Source organism: Mesoplodon mirus (assembly GCF_964341445.2).
Source record: "Mesoplodon mirus genome assembly, chromosome: 3".
NCBI classification, from domain to species: Eukaryota; Metazoa; Chordata; class Mammalia; order Artiodactyla; family Ziphiidae; genus Mesoplodon; species Mesoplodon mirus.
The window spans coordinates 79182659-79205647 of NC_138978.1; the positions used below are offsets into that span (position 1 = coordinate 79182659).

The 22989-nt window shown below is 33.9% G+C and overlaps 1 protein-coding gene across 3 annotated transcripts in view; it reads right to left on the reverse strand.

Moving 5' to 3' along the window:
* Positions 1–22989, reverse strand: part of COL24A1 (collagen type XXIV alpha 1 chain) — a 389096-nt gene that overhangs the window by 111888 nt on the left and 254219 nt on the right. For all 3 annotated transcript variants that reach the window (XM_082612777.1, XM_082612779.1, XM_082612778.1), the window contains exons 32-34: positions 15822–15875; positions 4672–4725; positions 301–354 (exon numbers count right to left, since the gene is read on the reverse strand). In XM_082612777.1, the coding sequence (XP_082468903.1) occupies positions 301–354; positions 4672–4725; positions 15822–15875 (162 nt within the window). The remainder of the gene's footprint in view (positions 1–300; positions 355–4671; positions 4726–15821; positions 15876–22989) is intronic.

The following is a 22989-nucleotide window of genomic DNA, read 5'->3' on the forward strand; positions in this document are numbered from 1 at the left end:
TTTCTCTTCTTCAGATTAATTTATTTATAATATTTTGCTTTTTCATTTGTATTCCCTCCCATATATAGCCATATATATATGTGTGTGTGTATAGATATACTTATCTTCATATATAGAGAGACAAATAATATTTTTTTCTGAGTAATATTTTATTCTGACTCATTTGAGAACACTTTCCATTTTTATCTGCTGTCCTTTATCTGCTTCCAAGATGGTGGCTGTTTGCCAAAATATTGCAAACATTGGTGAGTCAATGGTGAAAGTTTAGAGACTTTCTCCTTTACTATTTAGGAAGATTACCTTTGCACCTGGCTCGCCTTGCAGACCAGATTCTCCCTCAATACCTGAAGGTCCCTAGAATAGAATGATTCGACACATTGTTTGTACACATTCCTTCACCAACATAAAGGCAATAACAACCTCATAAGAAGATGGAAGTAATTTTCAGCCCAAGGAAGGGGTATCTATGACCAGGAAAGGATTTTTGCTGCTCCTTTATAAACTTCATGGCGTAAGACCAGATAATTTCTGGGACCGTTTAACAGTTCAAATGCTAAAACAACGTCACCAGAAATCAGGACTGCTTAGACCAGTTTCTTCTAATCCTTCCTCTCGTCCTTTAATCTTTGGTCAAGACAAACTACTTCCCATTTCCTCTTCTAATTTTCTACCCTCATACCCTTACTATTCTCTGTGTTTTTCACTTTTTATTCTTCCCATCTATTTATGTTGATCCCTCTTGGAATACAATTCTTGAGAAAAATTCCATTTTCTTTATTGGTTTTATAAAATATATCACACAAAGAAGATATGAATTATATATATACATATATATGGCATTTTTTCCCCACACCCCTTTCATGGGTGGGTCCAGTTGGGAAGACTTTGGTTGAAGCTTTTATCTTGAAAACATATAACTTCTTGCAATCTCTGGCTATTTATAAGCTTTGAGCTCCTATAATTGCCGTTGTATTGGTTTTTTGTTTTTTTTCTCTTGGACACATTTATCTTGTTTTTGAGAATACTATGCCTGCCTCTCCCTTCTCGACTTCCTCGCTCTCTTCTCTTACTCTATGTGTGTGTATGTATGTATGTGTACTTATAAACACACAATTATAAATACATACATATGCATTCTATAATCCCCATGTTTTCAGGGTAGAGGGGTAGTTTAAAGCCATTAACCTATGATACTATCTTGACCAGAAGTTTCCTGTTTGCTTTCTGTCTTCCAGGGATTCCTCAATAGTTCTGATCCATGGGTGATAACTTTCCTAATAATTATTAGAGATTAAAATATCTCTTATGTTGTTACAGTATTTTAGATGAGAAGTTCAATTTTCCATTTTGACTCAGCTTCCACAATACAGACTCACTTTGCTTTTTCCAAAATAAAAGCTATACGGGCACAATAGTACAGATGGACTTATAATGAAAAGTCCCAGCCCCATTCCTCAGAGGCAACTACTTTATAAAATAATTTGTTTTTAGTTCTCCTAATGGTTATTTCTATAACCAAGAAATCTACCTCTAAGTCTTGATGTGTTACCTTGCTAAAAGTTTAGTTCCCTTAAAACTCCCTCCATTTTGCCATCATTTCACCAATTTTTAAATAGTTATATTATTTAAAATTTTCTGTTGGTTACCTTTGTGACTTTACTGTTATAAGAGGCAGTGTATTACAGTACTTAAGAGGAAGGACTATGAAGTGAGACTGCCTGAGTTTCTGCTCTGCCTCAGAAATGACAGAATTTAATATCCTAACCTAAGGTTAAAATTCTCTCTCGAGAGAATTCCAACTCTCTGAGGACTTCTTCCACATCAAAATTGCTTTTAATCTCCTAGACCTCGTCTATTCCCCAGTTTCACCCAATCTGTCAGCTCCTCTTGGCTTCTTTTATTCTTAAGCTAAATCCAATAGTTGACCTTCTGATCTCTGTGGTACCTCTTTTCTTATGCCAATCTTGGATTAGCGCTTTCAATTGCCTTCTCCATTTCTATTCCCAGTTGAACATCAATGGAAAAATTACACTCTTGTGCAAAGTGGCTTCATTACATATTGAGAGGCATAGTGACTAAGAGAATGGGTTGCAGAGAGAGACTCCCTAAATTTAAATGTGGGCTCTACCACTACTACCAACTATTGCTCTTGAACAAGTTGCTTAACCATTTCATGGCTTAGTTTCCTCATCTGTAGAATGAGGATAATTGCATTACCTCATGGGGTATTGTGAGAATTCATTAATATGGTAAAGTACATAAATACTGCTAGGAACATAGAAAGTTCTCTGAAGTTGTTACCTATTATTAACATCATTATTATTAATATAATGCAAATTCAAAGTCTCCTACTTCAGTTTTACTTTTAATAAGGTATATCTGCTTTTACGTGTCTTTAGTCATTTCCCTCTTCCATTATCCTCAACCACTATTCTAAACCAGCATATTTTCCTCAACAGAAAATATGCTCAACCCCTACTCCTTATCATGACAGATTCTTGTCTCCTACCCTGTTAAAAAAAAATTTCAAGTTATGAGGTATGACTTTCCTCTGCTTTTTTTAGACTCAGAGGAAGGATGTGGCATAGTATAGGTTTTCAGCATTGGCTTTTGAATCAGATGTGGATTCAAAGCCAAGGTCTGCTACCTGTTAACCATTTACCTTGGGCAGAGTAGCAGATTATGACTAACATTCTTCTTTTCTTGTCTCAGGAAAGGATATTGCTATCCATCCTGTTTAAATCTGGAAATAATTTTTGACTTCTCTTTCCCATTTACTTTCCATATCCCACAAATATGCAGGCTCTCCAGAATTTATGTAACAAACATTTCTCAAATACATCCCCTTCTTACTTATGCTGACTACTTTAGTTCAGACCTCCATTGTTTCTTAACTAGTTGAATACAACAGCCTTTTAGAAGGTATATATGTCTGCACTCTTGTCTTCTCAAATACATCTTCCTTGAGGCTGCTAAAATGATCTTCCAAAAATACAAATCTGACTTTATCACTGCCCTATGTCTACCTCACAATGACTTACTGTAGCCTGTAAGATGAAAAGTTCAAGCTTCTTAACAGAGTATATAAGATTTTTCGTTTGATCTAACCATTTCTCTGTAATTTCATCTATCATCACTCCTTGTTTTGACTTTAAGCATCAAAGAATCCATACTGACTCATGTTTGCATGTTCCTACTCATACTACCCCTTTTTCTGGAATCGCCATATCCTTATTCCCTCTTTTCATATGGCTAACTCATACTCATTCCTTAAAACTCATTACCCTCCCCCTGCCTCAACACAGACAAGTCTTCTTTTTCCCCTTATCCAGGTAAGGTTACATACTCATTGCTGTACTCTTATAATGCCCTGTGAATGTCTCCATCATTGGGTCTAACAGATGGAAGTATAATGATCTTTTACATGATTATCTTCTGGAATAGATTATAAACTGCTCAAGGAGTCAGGGACCATATCTCAGCCACCCTTGGACTCCCAGTGGATACACAGTACACAGCAAGAAAGCATGGCATAATCGTGGAATTAGAGGAGGAGTAAAGTTCTATTGGAATGTGGTTGAACAGGTCTGCAGACATTAGACAATGCAGAACATTATCATGTTAAGAAATTGGCATTTTATTAAAGGCTATGAGAGCCATTGAAAAATTTCAAGGACAAGAATGATATGACAAAGGCAAACTGGCCACAAGTAGCTAAGGAATAATGGCAGTTGGAGGAGACATGGAATTAGAGCAGAGGACTGGAGCACTGGCAATGGGGACGGAAAGGAAAGGATGGAGGTGAGACATTAGTGGGAGCTTATTCAAAGGGAAAAGATAGCTGATTGAAGGAATAGGAGTCTAGGATGACTCTCAGTTTGGGGTTACTGGGCATAAGGGATATCTTTCATGAGATGAGAATAAAAAGAGGAATAACAGTGGGAAAGCGATGGGTTTGGTTTAGATATTTTGAATTTGAGATGTTTGTGGGATACCTAGGTGCATACATAAAAGACAATGGGAAATCAATAACTGGAGCCCCAAGGAGAGAGGCATGAGTTAGAGCTATCAAGCTAAGACCTATCAGAATAATATTGGTAATTAAAGTCTATGTGATAATATGATTGTAAGCTGAGGAAGAGGAAGGACAGCTTCCCATCAAGACTGAGGCTAATCAGAAGGTAAAAAGCAGAATCAAGGGGGAGCAGTTTCACAGAAGCCAAGGGAGGAGAGAATTTATGCCTAATTTTTTAGGGTTAAAGTTAACAAACAAAAGAAATGAAGTAATTGGATTTTATAATTATAACAAGTATGGTTTATTATTCTAAAATATATCTTGAGTAAGAGTTACTTTTCAATATTCTTCTATAATGGAGTGAAGGGTTATCAAAGTTAACTCTAAATCAGTGAAGGGAAAGTTTTATTCACTTTTTGTTCTGTCATTTAAATGAACTGTTAAGGGAATTTTATATGCATAAAATTAGGTTCATACAACAGTCATCCCTGGTTTTAATAGAATTTTAGGTTTTATTTCCTGAATATGAAACAAAACACTATAAAATTATTCTTCAAAATATATATACCTAAGATATCAACTTAACCTTAAGAGGAGTCTTACAAAAAGTATTGAGTATTGATGAACTAACAAGAAAGAGCCCCAAGAAAAATTACCTCAGCACCCATTTCTCCAGGAGGTCCAGCATCACCCTGCAGTCCTCGTGGTCCCTATATTAAAACAAAATTTAGGCTGTTAGAATTAAAATGTACTCTATATTTCAATTAACATATGCATAAATTATATCATATGTAATATAACACATAATACATTTATCAATGTATTACTTTACTCTCTGTATAAAAAAAATTAAATCTTTAGTTGATTCATCTTTTTTTTTGTTACTAATATTAAGCTTTGTTTGGATTCAAAAGAAAAGGAAAGGAAAGAAAGGACGGTGCCTTTCATTCTTTCATTCCCTAATTCACTCATTCATTCAATAACCATTTATCAAGCATCTAATAATTATGAAATAGAGTGCTAAGGGCTTTCAGAATTATCTTATTTAATGGGTAGGACAATTATAGATCCACTTAATATTCCTGAAAAACATATGACAAACAAAATAGCATTTTTAAAGAAACAAATATATGGTTTCCAATGAAATAAAAATATGCTTGAGTTTGCTTAATGTCATACTTTATCAGAGTAGTGAGTCCAGTTGAACAATTTCTCTGTTTCATATGAATAAATGTAACAATGTTTACATGGGATAATCACTAAGGTGCAATAAAATGTATGTGGGACCTTTACGGAGATCTTTTCCCCTGTAATACTGAATAGTGTAATTATAAGTAAACAAACACTGAATAATTAGCTTATGGCCTAAACATTAAATTGCTAAACCTAAAGGATCTTAGTGTGTGAACCCATTTAACTGTCTAGAATTACTCTAGATAGATTAACACTTATTTAGAAACTAAAATTTAATGCTATTTGCCCAGCCATCTAAAGAGGCTGTTTGAATTTTTTGGTCTTTCTGGAAAGACAGTATAAAGAAGGTGTTTTTTTTAAGATTCAGAATATAACAAGATAGTTAAAATTCTATGAGTTTGTACTCCATCACAATTTGTGAACACCTCACTTTTAAAAAATGTGTTAATGGGAAAAAAATGTGGTATGTTTGGTTATCTTAAACTTTTTCTAATTTGTTACATTAATGTTTATTTTAACATATTTGAAAAGTATTGAAAGTACAAAAAACCCCAGATTAAGTAAATAAACCATAATCCTACCATACAGAGATGACACTGTAAATATGCTTGCATATTTCCTTCTAGTTCTTTTGTGGGAGCATACTTATAAATAACTATATCTGTTTTATTTTAATTAATTAATTTTATTTTATTTTTGGCTCCGTTGGGTCTTTGTTGCTGCGTGCAGGCTTTTCTCTAGCTGTGGTGAGCAAGGGCCACTCTTTGTTGTGGTGCGTGGGCTTCTTACTGTGGTGGCTTCTCTTGTTGCAGAGCACAGGCTCCCGGCGCACAGGCTCCAGGTGCACGGGCCTCAGCAGTTGTGGCTCGCGGGTTCTAGAGCACAGGCTAAGTAGCTGCAGCGTACGGGCCCATTTATTCCACAGCATATGCGATCCTCCTGGACCAGTGCTTGAACCCGCATCCCCTGCATTGGCAGGCAGACTCCTAACCACTGTGCCACCAGGGAAGCCCCTAACTATATCTGTTTTATGTTTAAGATTCTATTTGAAATATAAATATTTTACCATGTTACTGTAAATATTTCATACCAAAATTGTTCAATGGCTACATAATATTACATTCCATCTAACATTCTGCAGTACCATAATTTAATCATTTTCTTAATGCTAGACATTTATATTGTTTATAAGTTTTCTTTACAGTAAAATTTTGCTTTATGGGATTTATTATACGCATATTAGAATATAAGTGAATGTTAAAGTCTATAACATCAGATGACACTGCTGAATAGTTGAGATAAGTATATGAATAATAGAATTATAAGGTTGATATGTAAGCACACATATGTTGTCCCTACTCAATAGCACAGCCATTAAATGTATTAAGAGGTCACTAATGTTTTTCAATTATGGCTTATTAAATATTATGTATAATATTTTAAAATTCATGGATTGTCTTCAGAATGTAGTTTTACCCTATTATAAACACACTGAGAGAAACATCTTTGTGCAGTAGTCTTTGTATGCATTCTGCATTTCCACCCCTGGAATAGAGTCTGAAATGTAGCGTTATTTGGTCATAAAGTGAAGTCAATTTCCAGAAAGGCTGCAATAATGAACATTCCACAAACAATGTATAAAATTAGAATCTATTTCATTGAATTCATCCTAGCACAGAATATTATTTTTTTTAATTCTTCTTTAATTTGATGGACAATCTGGTATCTTAAAATGTATATATGCTTGACTACCAGTGAGGTTGAATATTTTTTTTGTCATTTGTTTATCAGCTATCTGCAATATTCTACATGTTGCTTGATCATGTCCTTTGCCCATGTATTTTGGGGGTCATTTAAAAAAATTTGTAGAGTTCTTTATGTGTTGTAGACATTAACTTTTTTCTGCCCTATTTTACTGCTAACATCTGCCCAGTTTGTTGTTTGTCATTTTATTTTAAAAACATAAAGGTAACTTTTAACCCCTAAATAAGCTCACTGTAGAACACCTGGAAATACATAAAAGTAAAAATGACCCAAAATAACCACTTGACCCACTTAACATTTAATGTAGCTCCTTAAATCTTTTAGTGTTTTTTAAAAAATCTGAATGGGAGAAGTTTAAAATTTGTATGTAGTTAAACCTGTCCAGTCTTTTATGGATTTTTCTACCATATTTGTTTAATACATCTATTCCCATTAAAAATTTTCACCTACTCTTTTGTTACTTATGGTTTTAAAATACTTATCTATTTAAACCATTGTTTTGATGTACTGTGTGAGGTGAGTATCAAAACAAACTCTTTTAACCAAATAGCAACACTTCCTACTTTTCACTTTATGCTCTAGTGAATGCAACTGATTAAAGTCCCCTGAAAATATCAGGCTGTTTCATGCCTCCATGTCTTTCCTCATACTGTTCCATTCACCTGGAGTGCTCTTTCTACCCTGTTTACCTGGTTACTAATTTATCCATTATTCAGACCAAGTGTCATTTCCTAAATCAAGTCTTCTGGGAAACCCAGCTTGGGCTAAGTGTATCTCCTCTGTGCTCATTTAGGGACTGTAAATTAATCTCTATTTTAGCATTTATCCTAATATGTTGAAATGATGTTTTACCGTGTTACCTATATCTCTACTAACTGTAAACTCTTCATGGCTTAACAATAAGCCCCTTAGAATCCAGCACAGTCCTTAATATATAGTAGGCACTCAACAAACATTTGTTGAACTTAGAAAGGGTGATGCAATTATTCTAGCATCATTTTTAATTCTTATCTTCCCTACTGATGTGCAATGTTGCCCCTATCAATATTAAATTCTTTTATATTCTTGGTTATTGAAAAGCTACCTTTTTTTGTCCCACATCTGTAAATCTAGATGGATCAATGTCACAGGGATTATTCTGTCTTTATTATTTCTTTTAATATCTAGTAGCAGTAGTCTTCCTCTTCTTAAAATATTAAGCTATTTCACCTGCTCATTCTTATAAGCTATACTGAGAATAATTAAATTCCACACCTAATTTATAATGGTTAATGAGAATTTTGAATGGGATTGGATTATATCTAATTCATTAATCTAAAAAATAATCAGTCTTCTGTTTAGATGATAAATTGCCTTTCTGCTTAAGTCAGTTTCTAGGTCTCAGTAAATTTTCAAAATTTTCTTCATAAGTGTCCCATCTAATTCTCACTAAGGTTATTCTTAATTATTATGTTCTGTTTCTATCTTGAGTGGGATCTTTTTCCTATTACATTTTCTGCTAATTACTTGTATGTAGGGAAACTGATTTTTAAAAACTGTTTATTATATGTATTGCTGTTATATTACTCTCTATCAGTAGTTGAAAAAATAGAATTGTCTTTGGGTTTTATAAGTCTTTTGGGTTTGTTTATATTTTCTCTAAATTACAATGCTTACATTTCCTTTTATGATGATTTGTGCATCATATCCCACTACAGTAGCTAAAACTTTTAAAATAATGTTAGATGATATAGTGAGAGTTAGTAATCTTATCTTGTGGTTCCTAAGCATGCATCAGTGTTTCAGTGTTTCCTAGTAGGTTGGACACAGACACAAGATAGATACACTACCATATTACAGGATTATGCTTGACTTTACTAGAATATTTTGTTTTAGTTAACAGACTTTATTTCTTAAAGAAGTTTTAGGTTTACAGAAAAATTGAACAGAAAGTACAGAGAGTTCCTATATACTACCCCTGCCCAGTTTCCCCTACTATTAACATCTTACATTGGTATGGTAGATTTGTTGCAATTGATGAACCAATACTGACACTTTATGACTAACTAAAGTCCATAGTTTACCCTAGGGTTCACTCTGTGTTGTACAGTTCTGAGTTTTGAGAAATGTATAATATCAGGTATACACTTTTACAGTATCATACAAAATAGTTTCACTGCCCTAAAATTCACCTGTCCTCCACTGATTCATCCTTTGTCCCCTTCCCCCAATCCCTGGCAAGCACTGTTCTTTACTGTCTCTATAGTTTTGCCTTTTCCAGAATGTCACATAGTTGGAATCATATAGTATTTAGATTTTTCAGATTGGCTTTTTTTTCATTTAGTGGGATGTATTTAAAGGTTACTCTATGTCTTTTGGTGGCCTAATAGCTCATTTCTCTTTATTGCTGAATAATAGTCCACTGTATGGATGTACCACAGTTTGTTTATCCATTTAACTTTTGAAGGACATTATTGGTTGCTTCCAATTTTTAGCAACTATGAATAAAGCTGCTATAAACATTCATGGGCAGGTTTTGTGTAGTCATAAGATTTACACTCATTTCAGTAAACACCAAGGAGCATGACTGCTGAATCACATGGTAAGAGTATGTTTAGCTTCGTAAGAAACGGCCAGACTGTGTTCCAAAGCTGCTTTCCACCAGCAATGAATGAGAACTCCTGTTGCTCCACATCTTTGCTAGCATTTGGTATTGTCAGTGTTTTGGATTTTAGCCATTCCTACAGGTGTGTAATGGAATGTCATTGTTGTTTTAGTTTGAAATTCTCTAATGACATATGATGTGAATATCTTTTTTTTTTTTAAAGAAGATGTTGGGGGTAGGAGTTTATTAATTAATTAATTTATTTTTGCTGTGTTGGGTCTTCGTTTCTGTGAGAGGGCTCTCTCTAGTTGTGGCAAGAGGGGGTCACTCTTCATCATGGTGCACGGGCCTCTCACTATCGCAGCCTCTCTTATTGTGGAGCGCAGGCTCAGCAGGTGTGGCTCACGGGCCTAGTTGCTCCACGGCATGTGGGATCTTCCCAGACCAGGGCTCGAACCTGTGTCCCCTGCATTAGCAGGCAGATTCTCAACCACTTTGCCACCAGGGAAGCCCCCGATGTGAATATCTTAATATGCTTCTTTGCCACCTGTATGTCTTATTTGGCATGGTGTCTTCAAATCTTTTGCCCACTTTTTAATTGGACTGTTTCTCTTATCATTGACTTTTAAGAGTTCTTTCTATACTTTGGATACAAGTCCTTTAACAGATATGTGTTTTGCAATTATTTTCTCCCAGTAATGGCATGTCTTCATTCTCTGAACATGTCATGGAGCAGAAGTTTTTTAATTTTAATGAAGTCCAACCTATCAAATTTTTCATTCATGGATCATGCTTTTGTTTTATTGTGTCTAAAAACTCATTGCCAAATCCAAAGTCATTGAAGTGTTCTCCTCTGTTATCTTCTAGGAGTTTCACAGTTATGCATTTTACATTTAGGTCTATGATTCATTTTGAGTAAATTTTTGTTAAAGATGTATAGTATTTGTCTAAATCAATTTTTTTTGCTTGTGGATATCCAGCTGTTCTAGTACCATTTGTTGAAAAGACTATCCATTGAATTGCCCATGTTCTTTGTCAAAGACCAACTGACTATATTTGTGGAGTTCTACTTCTGAGCTTACCATTTTGTTCCAATTATCTTTTGTCAATACTACACTGTCTTGATTACTGCAGCTTTATAGTAAATCTTTAAGTTTGGTAGTGCCAGTCTTCTGACTTCAATATTATGTTGGCTATTCTGGGTCTCTTGCCTTTCCATATGAACTTTAGTATCTATTTGTCAGTATCCACAAAGTAGCTCACTAGGATTTTGACTGGAATTGAATTAAATCTATAAATCAAGTTGTGAAGAACTGACATCCTAACAATGGGTCTTTCTATCCATGAACAAGGAATATCTCTCCATTTATTAAATCTTCTTTGATCAGAGCTTTGTAGTTTTCCTCAAATAGATCTTGTATATATTTTTTAGATTTATGCCTTTTTTTGATGCTGATGTAAATGGTACTGTACTTTAAATTTCAAATTCCAAGTGTTTATTGCTGGTATATAGGAAAGTGACTGATTGTTGGTCTTTTTAATTAATTCTTTGGGCTTTTCTTTATAGTCAACTATGTCATCTGCAAAAAAGACAATTTTATATCTTCTTTCCCAGTCTTTTCTTTTCTTTTCTTGTTCCATTGCATTAGTTAGGACTTCCAGCCCAATGCTGAACAGGAGTTTAAAAAAAGAGGGACATCCTTTACTTGTTTCCCTGTTCTTAGGGGGAAAGCATCTAGCATTTCATCATTAAGTATGAAGTTAGCTATAAGGTTGTTAAAATATATTCTTCATAAAGCTGAGCAAGTTCCCCTTTCCTCCTAGTTTACTGTGAATTTTTATCATAGATGGGTATTGTATTTTGTCAAATTATTTTTCTGCACCTATTTTATATAATTTCTTTTTTAGTTTGTTAAAGTAATGGATTATACTCATTGATTTTTGAAGGTTGAACCAGCCTTACATACCTGGGATAAATCCCAGTTCGTTATGGTGTATAATTATCTTTATATATTAGTGGATTCAATTTGTTAATATTTTGTGGAAGATTTTAAAATATATGTTCATGAGAGATACTGGTCTGTAGTTTTCTTTTCTTGTAATAGCTCTGTCTGGTTTTGGTATTAGGGTAATGCTGGCCTCACAGAATGAGTTAGGAGGTATTTCTTCTGTTTCTATTTTCTGGAATAGATTGTAGAAAATGGGTATCATTTTGTTCCTTAAATCTCTGGCAGTATTCACCAGTAAGACCATTTGAGCCTGGTGTTTTCTGTTTTGGAAGGTTATTAATCGTTGACTCAATTTCTTTAATCAATATAAGCCTATTCAGATTATCAAATTTTCCTTGTGTGAGTTTTGGTAGATTACATCTTTCAAGGAATTTGTCCATTTCATCTAGGTTATCAAATTTGTGAGAATAGAGTTATTCATAGTATTCCTTTATTGCCTTTTTTAACGTCCATGGGGTCAGTAGTGAAGGTCACTCTTCCATTTCTAATATTAGTAATTTGTGTCTTCTCTCTTTTTTTTTTTTCTTGATGATCCTGGCTAGGGGGTTTGACCAATTTTATTGATCTTTTAAAAGAATAAGTTTTTTGTTTCATTGATTTTCTCTATCTTTCCTGTTTTTAATTTAATTGATTTCTGCTCTGATTTTTATCATTTACTTTCTTCTGCTCATTTTGTATTTAATTTTCTCTTCTTTTTCTTGTCTCCTAAGGTGGAAGCTTGTTATTGATTTTAGATCTTTCTTCTTTTCTAGTATATGCATTCAATACTATAAATTTCCCTCTACACACTGCTTTCATTGCATCCCACAAAGTTCCATAAGTTGTATTTCCATTTTCATTTAGTTCAAAATATTTTTAAAATTTCTCGAGATGTCTTCTTTGAACCAGTGTTATTCAGAAGTGTGTAGTTTAATCTCAAAATAGTTTGAGATTTTCCAGTTATGTTTCTCTTATTGATTTATAGTTTAATTCCATTATGGACTAAGAGCATATTTTGTATGATATCTTTTCTTTGAAATTTGTTAAGGTGTGTTTGATGACCCAGAACGCAGTCTATCTTGGTGAATATTCCATGTGAACTTGAAAAGAATGTATATTCTGCTGTTACTGGATTAAGCAGTCTATAAGTGTCAATTAGATCCAGTGTCCTGATGGTGGTGTTCACTTCAACTATAATCTTACTGATTATCTGCTTGCTGGATCTCTCAATTACTGATAGATAAGTGCTGAAGTCTCCAAATGAAATAGTAAGTTTGTCTATTTATCCTTGGAGTTCTATCAGTTTTTGCCTCATATAATTTGATGCTCTGTTGTTAGATGCATACATTTTAAGCATTATTATGTCTTTGGAGAATTGATACACTTATCACTATGTAATGTCCCTCTTTATCCCTGATAATTGTCCTTTATCTGAAGTCTATTTTGTTGGAAATTAATATAACTACTCCAGCTTTCCTTTGGTTAGTATTAGTACATCTTTGCCCATTTTATCTACCTCTTTACTTTTAATATATCTGTGCCTTTATATTTAAAGTGGATTCCTTGAAGACAACATACAGTTAGGTCTTCTTTTTCTTTCTACTCTGTGTCTCTGTTTCTCAACTGGTGCATTTAGAACACTGACATGTAAGTGATTACTGATACCCCTGGGTTCATACCTACTATATTTATTACTGTTTTCTTTTGCTACCCTTGTTCTTTCTTTTTTGTCTTCCTTTCTTTTTATCCCACTCTTTTGAAAATTAAGACTTTTAATTGATTCCATTTTCTCTCTTATTTTAGCATGTCAATTATACTTCTGGTTTGATCTAGATATATATATTTTTGCTTACGTACTTCTAAAGGAATTTAAGATTGTCATGAAGATTTTAAGGTACGTTATGGTTGAGGCTGAACTTCAAACTTATATACCTGATTTTCCTCTTACCTCTTTCAGTCATCTCTGCAGTTTCATCCTCTTCTACCAACATTAATCATATGTAGCAGTTCTTCAAAATTCAACCTTAGATCCTGTTCTTTTCTCTTTCCTATACTTTTTCCCTAGACCAGTGACTCCAATATTTTAAATTTCAGGATATTATTCTGCTTTGAGCTCCACATCCAACTGCCATCTTCACAGTTCTCAAAGGCACCTCAAATTCAACATAGCTAAACTGACTTATAATCTTCCATTCTCAAACATAAATTTCTGCTGGTATTCTCAGTTTCAGTGAGTGATATCATTATCTCATTAATTCTTCAAGCCACAACCTTAGGAATCATACTTCACATATCGCATATCTATTTCCTGTTGATTTTATCTCCTTTTGAATATTTTACATCTATCTACTCTTTCTTTCTGCTAATCATAAACAGTTCTACTATCTCTTATCTGGACTGCTGTAACACAAAGCTATTCTTGTCCATTCTTAGTCTCTTCCAATTTAGTTTGAGTGATCTTTACAGAACAGTAATATGATCATAAACCTAGCCTTATCCCTTCAGTGACACCCCTTTGTTCTTAGGATAAAAATACAAATCTTTGGGAGTAGGGCTTACTGAGCTGCTTGTGTTTTGTCCCCTCCTTCCCTTTCCATCCTCATCTTGCACTCACTTCCCACCTGGCTCTCTGTGCCACACCATGCTGGCCTTCTTTTAGATCTTTAAATAAATAAGTAGGGTTGTCTCCCAGTTCACGACTTCTCTCTGGAATGACTTTTCTCCATATTTGCTTAAGTAACTACTGTTCATCCTTCAGATCACAACTCAGATGCTCCTCCTCTGGAAATTTCCCTAACCCCAGATTAGGATAGTTTCTTTGCTATATATTATTTCAGATCTAAGTAGCTCAAATATGTGAAACAAAGCCCATTATATCCATTGTGAATTGATTTATATTTTATTTAACAGACCCACTGACCCTGTGACCTGAATGTCAATTTTTAGTTGCTATTAAGCCATTTTAGTCGTTTATTACTACAACAATAAATCTTTGCTTGTATAAAGCCTAAGATATTGTCTGTGCTGTTGCCATAGCCCTGTTGATACACTTTTCTTGACTTAAATGTGTTCCCTCTTAAGATTAATTTTAATTCCATTTCACTTCATCTAATATTACTGGCTGAATGATTACACCTTTGGCTAACTGACCTTTGGTTAATGCTGTTTAACAAATATGCATCAGGTAGATATAACATGCCAGACATTATACCAGGGAAGAGGACTGTAAAGGTGCAAAAAATGGTCTCTGACTTCAAGGAGCTACAGACTCTTTAGAAGAAGTACTTAGAGATTTGCATGATTTATGATCAAATGAATATTAGAATTAGGATGGCAGGTTAAGAGATACAAAACAGAGAAAAATGAGAAGAATTTAGTTTGATAAAATCAACACCACATTTAAGATACTATATTTGGAAAAATTATACCCATAGACAAGTGTTTACTATTGTTTGGAGAGCTTATACCATAGGTTAAATATGTAAAGGAGGAAATGAACATAGTTTGGTAAGAAGAACTCTTTGTTAGAATTTTCTACTTCCTACTAGCTAAATGAATTATGCAGAAGCCACCTATAAACTTTTGTGTCAACTGATGGATAAGATCAACCCAGTAGTTTGAAAACCTATTTGTGTTGTAAATCTTAGAAGCATGTTACTGCACATTACATCTGATACTGTTAGCCAGAAGAATGGCTTCATAGGCAATAAAGAATATATTGTGAGAGATAAGGCATGGCAAAGTATTTCATTTTCACAATTCATTTTCCATGGAAACTCTATAACTGAGTCAGATTTATGAAATGGTGATGTGACTTTTTGAATTATTGATCTAACAGCATTTCTGTCAAGTTTCCACACTTTGGCCCATTACATGTAGAGTCTGGCTTCTCTATATGGTCTTTTATTATAGAGTTGCCCTCATAAATGTGATTTTGTGTGTGGGAGGGCAGTGTTATAATTATTATACGAACAGCAAGCCATTCAGAAAAAAAATTCTGAGATTTAATAAAACTGAATTATCTTTGCTGAAAATAGAAATATGTGAAGTTTTAACAGTTCCAGACAAACAGGACGAAATTTGACTTTATGAAACCAGGAAGGCACTAAAAATTATATTCACAGCAAAATCTTCATTCTTATAATTAGGTGCCCATGACACATGCTGATTTCCAAAACATACCAGCCACAGCACAAAAAGGCAATAATAACAGACAGGTAAAATACATTATATATATAAAAAAAACACAATTAGAAACACATGAAGATAAACTTACTGGTTCTCCTGCAAATCCCCTGTCTCCTGTACTCCCAGGGGGTCCTTGTAAACCCTGAATAAACAAAGGCAAAGCTTGAAGAAAAAGTGATGCTTGAAAATGTTTTGGTCAGTTTCCCTACCTCAGCTTTCCCTCAAGATCCTCCCATCTAATTTTTCTGTCTACCTCTATTTGTTTTTTCTTTTATGGTAAAATACGCATAACATAAAATTCACCACTTTAGCAATTTTTAAGTGTATAGTATGTGTAAATTTACAGTACTGTGGCATTAAGTATATTCACATTGTTGTGCTACCATCACCACCACCTATTTTTAGAACTTTTTATCTTCCCAAACTGAAACTCTGTACCCATTAAATAACCCCCTATCCCCTACCCTCTTCCCTTGGCAACCATGACTCTACTTTCTGTCTCTATGAATTTGACTACTTTAATTACCTTATATAAGTGGAATCATACAATATTTGTTCTTCTGTGTCTGGTTTATTTCATGTAGCATAAGGTTCATCCATTTGTAACATGTGTCAAGACCTCCTTCCTTTTCAAGGTTGAATCTTATTCCCTTGTATGCATATACCACATTTTGTTTATCCTTTCATCATCAATGAACACTTGGGGTTTTCTACCCTTTGGATATTGTGACTAATGCTCCTATAAACATTGGTGTACAAGTATCTGTTTGTATCCCTGCTTTCCATTCTTTGGGGTATATACGAAGAAGTGGAATTGATGGATTATATGTAATTCTATGTTTAACCATTTGAGGAGCTAGGCATACTGTTTTCTACAGCAGCTCCACCATTTTACATTCCCACCAGCATAGCACAAGGATTCCCATTTCTCCACATCCTTGCCAACAGTGGTTATTTTTTCTGTATATATAGGCATGTGTGTGTATTTAATAATAGTCATTCTGGATGGGAAGTGGTATCTCAATGTGGTTTCGATTTGTATTTCCCTAATGATGAGTGATACTGAGCATATATTCATATATTTATTGGCCGTCTGTATATCTTCTTTAGAGGAATGCTTACTCAAGTCCTTTTGCTCATTTTTTCATTGTGTTGTTTATTAATTTGTTGTTGAGTTGTAGGGGTTCTTTATATCTACCTGTATTCTTTATATTTAATCTCCACTCCTATACAGTGACAAATATTTGTCATCCATAATTATTTTAGATTTGGATTCTTTTATACTTTTAATATCAATATAAAGTTTTTTTCAAAAATAATATACTTGTGCTGTATTAATAAGTATGACTTATGCCCTTATAACCTGGGAAGGCACAAAGCTCTCAACCTAGATAACCAGAAATGATCAAATTGGACCTCTCCAATGTTCTTTATTTTCCTCCATTTTTACATCATGCCAACTATGGTACCATAAAATTGAGTCTTAGATATGGGGGTGTATTCTAAAATGGTATGTAAAACTCTAAATTAAATTCCAGGTCCTCTTTGATCCTTCCATTTAAAGATTAACTGAGCATGTACTGTGTGCTGGACACTGATGACTACTAATATATGTTGTAAAATACATTACAGATGTATAAATACAGATGTATAAAATACTGCCCTTGTTTATTTGCTATTTGCTTCTTCTACTCTTCTACATTACTGACCTTGGGAAGTTTGGAAATTATACAACAGATCACAATTACCATTTTATCTTAAAACTGAAATCTAAAAAATATGATATTAAATTAGAAGTAAAGACGTTCAATATTTCTAGCAACAAAGAATCTTCTAAGTTATGATTATCAATGCAATGTTTAGTTACATATGATTGTCTGGTTAGGGAAAGGGAGATATGCAAAATCTCATGGACTCCTATTGGAGTAAGACCATGTTTCAATCATGAAAATCATCTGCTACTCATGTACTCCAGACTCCTAAATTAAGGGATCAATATAAGGGATCCCTCTGTGCTTGGTATATCAATTGAACATATAGCAAGAGTTCAGAACCTTAAATAATGTCTGCCCAGTTTGCTTTGTAAAGTGTGTTAGCACACAATATTAAGCTTAATATGTACTTGTAATACTGTTAATCGTGAATAAATGCTGTTAGGCAAAGCTATGAAATGACCTAAATGGATTCTAATTATTTTTATTGGAGACGAAGAAGAAAAGCAAAAGCTGGCACAAAATAAAAATTCCCTTTAAGGCTTTCCAGATGCTACTGAAATACATTATTTGTAGTACAACTCCTTGCTCTATGATGCATCTCAGCAATTATGACAATGATGACCAGGAGGATAATGACTATGGTGGTTGCTATTTATTGAGAGCCTGTGATGAGCACATAATGAGCATCATTTGTTACAACTATAAAAGGTATCTCATTTTAATGATAGGGAAACTGAGGCTCAGAGAGGTTAAATAATTTGTACAAAGTCAAAACAGCTATAAGTGACAGAACCAGAATCTGGCCTCGAATGTGTCTGACTCCATTGCCATGCTCTTCCACTACACTAAACTGCTTTTTACTGAATTCCATGAGAAATCAAGCATTCAATGCCTTTCCATTTTAAATAAACATGTTTTGAGCATCATCAAGACATTTTATGAGAATAAGCAAGGGAGTATATAAATGTTATTTCTATTGCCACACTTTCACTGTAGGATTATGAAAATGTGTGCATTCTGCTTCATTGTCTGAAGAATGGGAAAGAATAGAGTTAATACTGTATACTTTTTGTATTGTAAAGATTATGAAATAAATGCTTCTCAAGTATTCTGAGTTACTACAGAGAAAACTATATTTAAAGAAGAAATGCTAAGTGTTTCCACTTCCAATATTGGCCAAGTTGCTCCTATCAAACTAATCTATATAGAGATAACTATAAACCCAAGATAAAATATTAAAAAGCAAAGATATGAGAGTACTGGAGAAAGACCAAAAATAGGCAGGAACTAGAGTAGTAGGGTCTACACTTGAAAGAAGGAATGACACTAGGTGAGTTTCTGATTTTTTTATATGACTTTTAGCCAGAGGAGAAGCCATACAAGATGGTTAAAATAAAGTAGGATAGAAACTTCAGTCTTATTAGCATGGAGGACCCTAGGGCAGAATTTGAAGTGACCATAGATGGCGAAAAGTGGTGAAAGAAAGAGCCAGAGAGGAGCCTCAGATTGCAAATATAAACTCTGCTTATAGTTCTTGCTGACATTTAAGGTTTGTATTGGTATTGTAGACTCCAAGTAGCCCAGACAAGGCTAAAAGAACTTAATAGAGATTTCAGCAGCCACCTACCACAGAGGAGAGAAAACTTGGCATTTTACCAGCCAAGTTAACTGCCTGCCAAGTTAAAAACAAAACAATACTCTTCAAAGAAATATAACAGACTTTAGAGTCACTAAAATGAATCAGTCAAAATGTTCAAGATACAATTCAAAGTTATCAGACAGGGAAAATTTCCCATATTTATAAGAAAAGGCAATTAATGGAGACCAAACTCAAGATTACACAGATGCTATTATGTATCACACAACGATTTTAAAGTAGTTAGTATAAATATGCTCAATAATGTAAATAAAAATGTACTCATGATGAATAAACAAATAGGAAATCCCAGAAGAGAAAGAGCATTTGTAAAAAAAAAAAAAAAAAAAAAACAATGACAATTATAGAGCTGAAAATTAAATATCCAAATAAAATTTAAAAATACAATATCATAAAGAAAATTTTATTGAAAGGCTTAACAGGTTAGAGAAGATAGATTCCGGTTGCCCAATTGGAAAAAAAAAAAAAAAAACAGGAAAAAGAAAGATTGAAATAGGAATGAACAGGGCCCCAGGTATCTAAGGTAATCAAAATGACTAACATATATTTAATTAGAATACAAGAAGGAAAGGAGAGAGTAAATGGTGTAGAAAAAAATATCCTAAAAAAAAAGTTGAAAAATTTCCAAATTTAGTGAAGGCAAATTTACACATGCAAGAAACTCAGCAAACATTAAGCTGGATAAATGTGAAGAAAATCCATCTAGACACATCATAGTCAAACTACTGAAAGCCAAAGATAAAGAGAGAATCTTGAAAGCAGCCGGAGAAAAATGATACATTATATGCAGGGGAATAATGATAAAGATATGTGTGGACTTCTCATCAGAAATAATGCAGGCCAAAAACAAATGGCATGTCATCTTTACGATGGTGAATGGAAACAAACAAAAACCCCTGTTGACCCAGATTTCTATAACTATAATTATAATTCTATAATTTCAGTGAAAATATCCTTCAAGAATAAAGGTGAAATAAAGAAAAACTAAGAGAATTCATCACTAGAAGAACTTGACTATAAGAAATCTAAAGGAAGTTCTATAGGCTGCAGGGAAGTATACCACTTAGAAATGTGCATCTATAGAAAGGAATGAAGAGCACCAGAAATAGTAAATGCATGGATAATTTTAAAAATCACTACTTTCCTCCTAAATATCTCTAATTTATATTTCATTTATATTAAAGTAGAATTTTAACTTTGCAATATGGGGTTTATAACGTATATAGATATAAAACAAATAGAACATATAAGACAGGATGCTGGTAAACAGGTCTCTATGGCTGCAAGTTTCTTACAATTATGTTAAGTATTACTGTATTAACTCTAAGTAGACAGTGGAAAGTTACAATGATCCCTAAACCACGGGTTGGCAAACTACAGTCTGAGGGCCAAATTTGGACCATCACATGATTTTGTAAATAGTTTTTTTTGAATAGTCATGCTCATTCCTTTATATACCATCTATGGTTGCTTTCACACTATGATGACACTAGAGCTGAGTAGTTGTGGCAGAGACCATACGGCCCACAAAGCCTGAAATATTTTGTGGCACTTTACAGAGAAAGTTTGCTGACTCCCGAACTGGAATAACCACTTAAAAGTAATAATGAGAAGTAGAGCTAAAAAGCGAATAGTTAAATTAGAGTGGAGTTCTCAAAATCATTCAGTGCCTAAAGAAGGCACTGCACACCACCACTGCTGCCACGACAGAAGAGAAACAGCCGTAAAAATGGTAGACCTAAATCCAACCACATCAATAACTACATTAAGTGGAAATGGAGCAAACACTAATTAAAAGGCAGAGGTTGTTGGAATGAATAAAAAGGCAAGATCTAACTTTAAGACATTCACTTTAAACATCAAGGCACAGATGGTTTGAAAATAAATGAATGAAAAAGATATGCCATGCAAACAGCTAGAGAGACTTACATATCAAATAAAGTAGATTTCAAAACAAACAGTATTACCAGGGATAAAAAGTATTACCAGAGATATAGAGGAACATTTTGTAATGATAAAAGTCTCAGTTGATTGGGAAGACATAGTAATCATAATGTGAATACTCTAAAAATAGTTTCAAAATACATAAAGCAAACTCTGACAGAATTAAAGAGAGACACAAATACAAAATCATAGTTGGATAATCTAATACCCTTAACTCATCAACTGAAAGAATATCTAGATAAAAATCAGTAATGTATGAGCTGTTATAGTTTTTATAAGATTTAGAAAACTAAAAAGTTACTCAGGCTTTATCACCTTAATAACACAATGAATCATATCCTTTCTCCTTGATTCGCCCTTTGAGTCAGATATACGTGTGGCTGAAGGCAAGTATAGGAAACAATGTTGGCCCATAGACAAATATACTTCTCCTGTTTATCTGGACTAGCAGAGTATATATGTGTTACCAATTTCCTTGTAATACCTAGCTTTAGAATTATGACAATTTAGAGATGCATCTTTATTTTACAGATGAAGAAAATATGATCCAGAGAGCTAACCAATCTAACCAAGACTATACAGATATTAGGAGTGTGCACTAGAACAAAGGTTAATCTGATCTCCAGTGTATCTTTCTACTATACAGCACTGCCTGCTTGTTGACAGTGCATAAATGATGAGAGATGCTGAGATTACCGTGCAGGATCAAACAAATCTTTGGGGCATCTGTATTTTTTGGATTAATTGATCCAAGCTTCCCTCAGATCTCAAAAGTCTCTTTCAGTTTGATTGAGAGCGAGGAGACAATGTAGGTATAAAGTTAAGTAAACCTCAACAACTAGTATTAACTCATGATTTACTGTCACTCACTAAGGTAACTTTACTCTTCCGGTAGTCTATGAAACTTGTTTGCCATAAGCTACCGTTACAAAATGGTTCTAGTAACTTTTATTTGATTGAGAAAATCAAATATCAAATTTTACATTTACCCATGCATATCTGATAGGCTGAAAATGAAGGTAAAACTCTAAGGAATGTCAACAATGTACAAAATGAGTAAGTAATTTTATTTCTCTTGGCCTCATTTTTCTAAAGTAAGAGGAATGGACCTGATAAATTCCAAATTTCTCCACTCAACTACAACATATTGGTTTTGTATACAGTGTAGCAAAGTGGAAAGAATCTCCAGAAACACCATTTACATTGATATAATAGAAACTTAGATGATGAATATTAACACTCAAGGAATGTTCTTTGGCGATGACTTCAATTAATAATATAATGTCACACACAAGTTCTTTCCCTGGATACAGTCATTTTTCTCTTTTAAGTCTCTGCTACTTTAGGTTTGACCATTGGTAAATATAATGCTAGTATGGGAAACAACCGGCAGGGGGCAGCAGATTTCATAGAGGAACAAGTAAATGCAGTGACATTAGTGATAATTACAACAGCAGCTAAAACATTTTTGTCCACTCCTTTTCTGACTCTTCAGTTGCAGTATATTTAAATTATGATATAACTTAATAACTTTAAATTATACATATATATATGACAAATCAAAATGTCATTAAACTTATGATTACAAATGGAATTAAAAACCCAGACATTTGGGCCTCCCTGGTGGCGCAGTGGTTGAGAGTCCGCCTGCCGATGCAGGGGATACGGGTTCGTGCCCCGGTCTGGGAGGATCCCATATGCCGCGGAGCGGCTGGGCCCGTGAGCCATGGCCGCTGGGCCTGCGCGTCCGGAGCCTGTGCTCCGCAACGGGGGAGGCCACAACAGTGAGAGGCCCGCATACCGCAAAAAAAAAAAAAAAAAAAAAAAAAAAAACCCAGACATTTAAGCTCATGTGCTCAAAATTATATATGTATATATGTGTAATATATATGTGTGTGTGTATATATTTCTCTTTTTAAAAAAAATACACTTTACTCCCC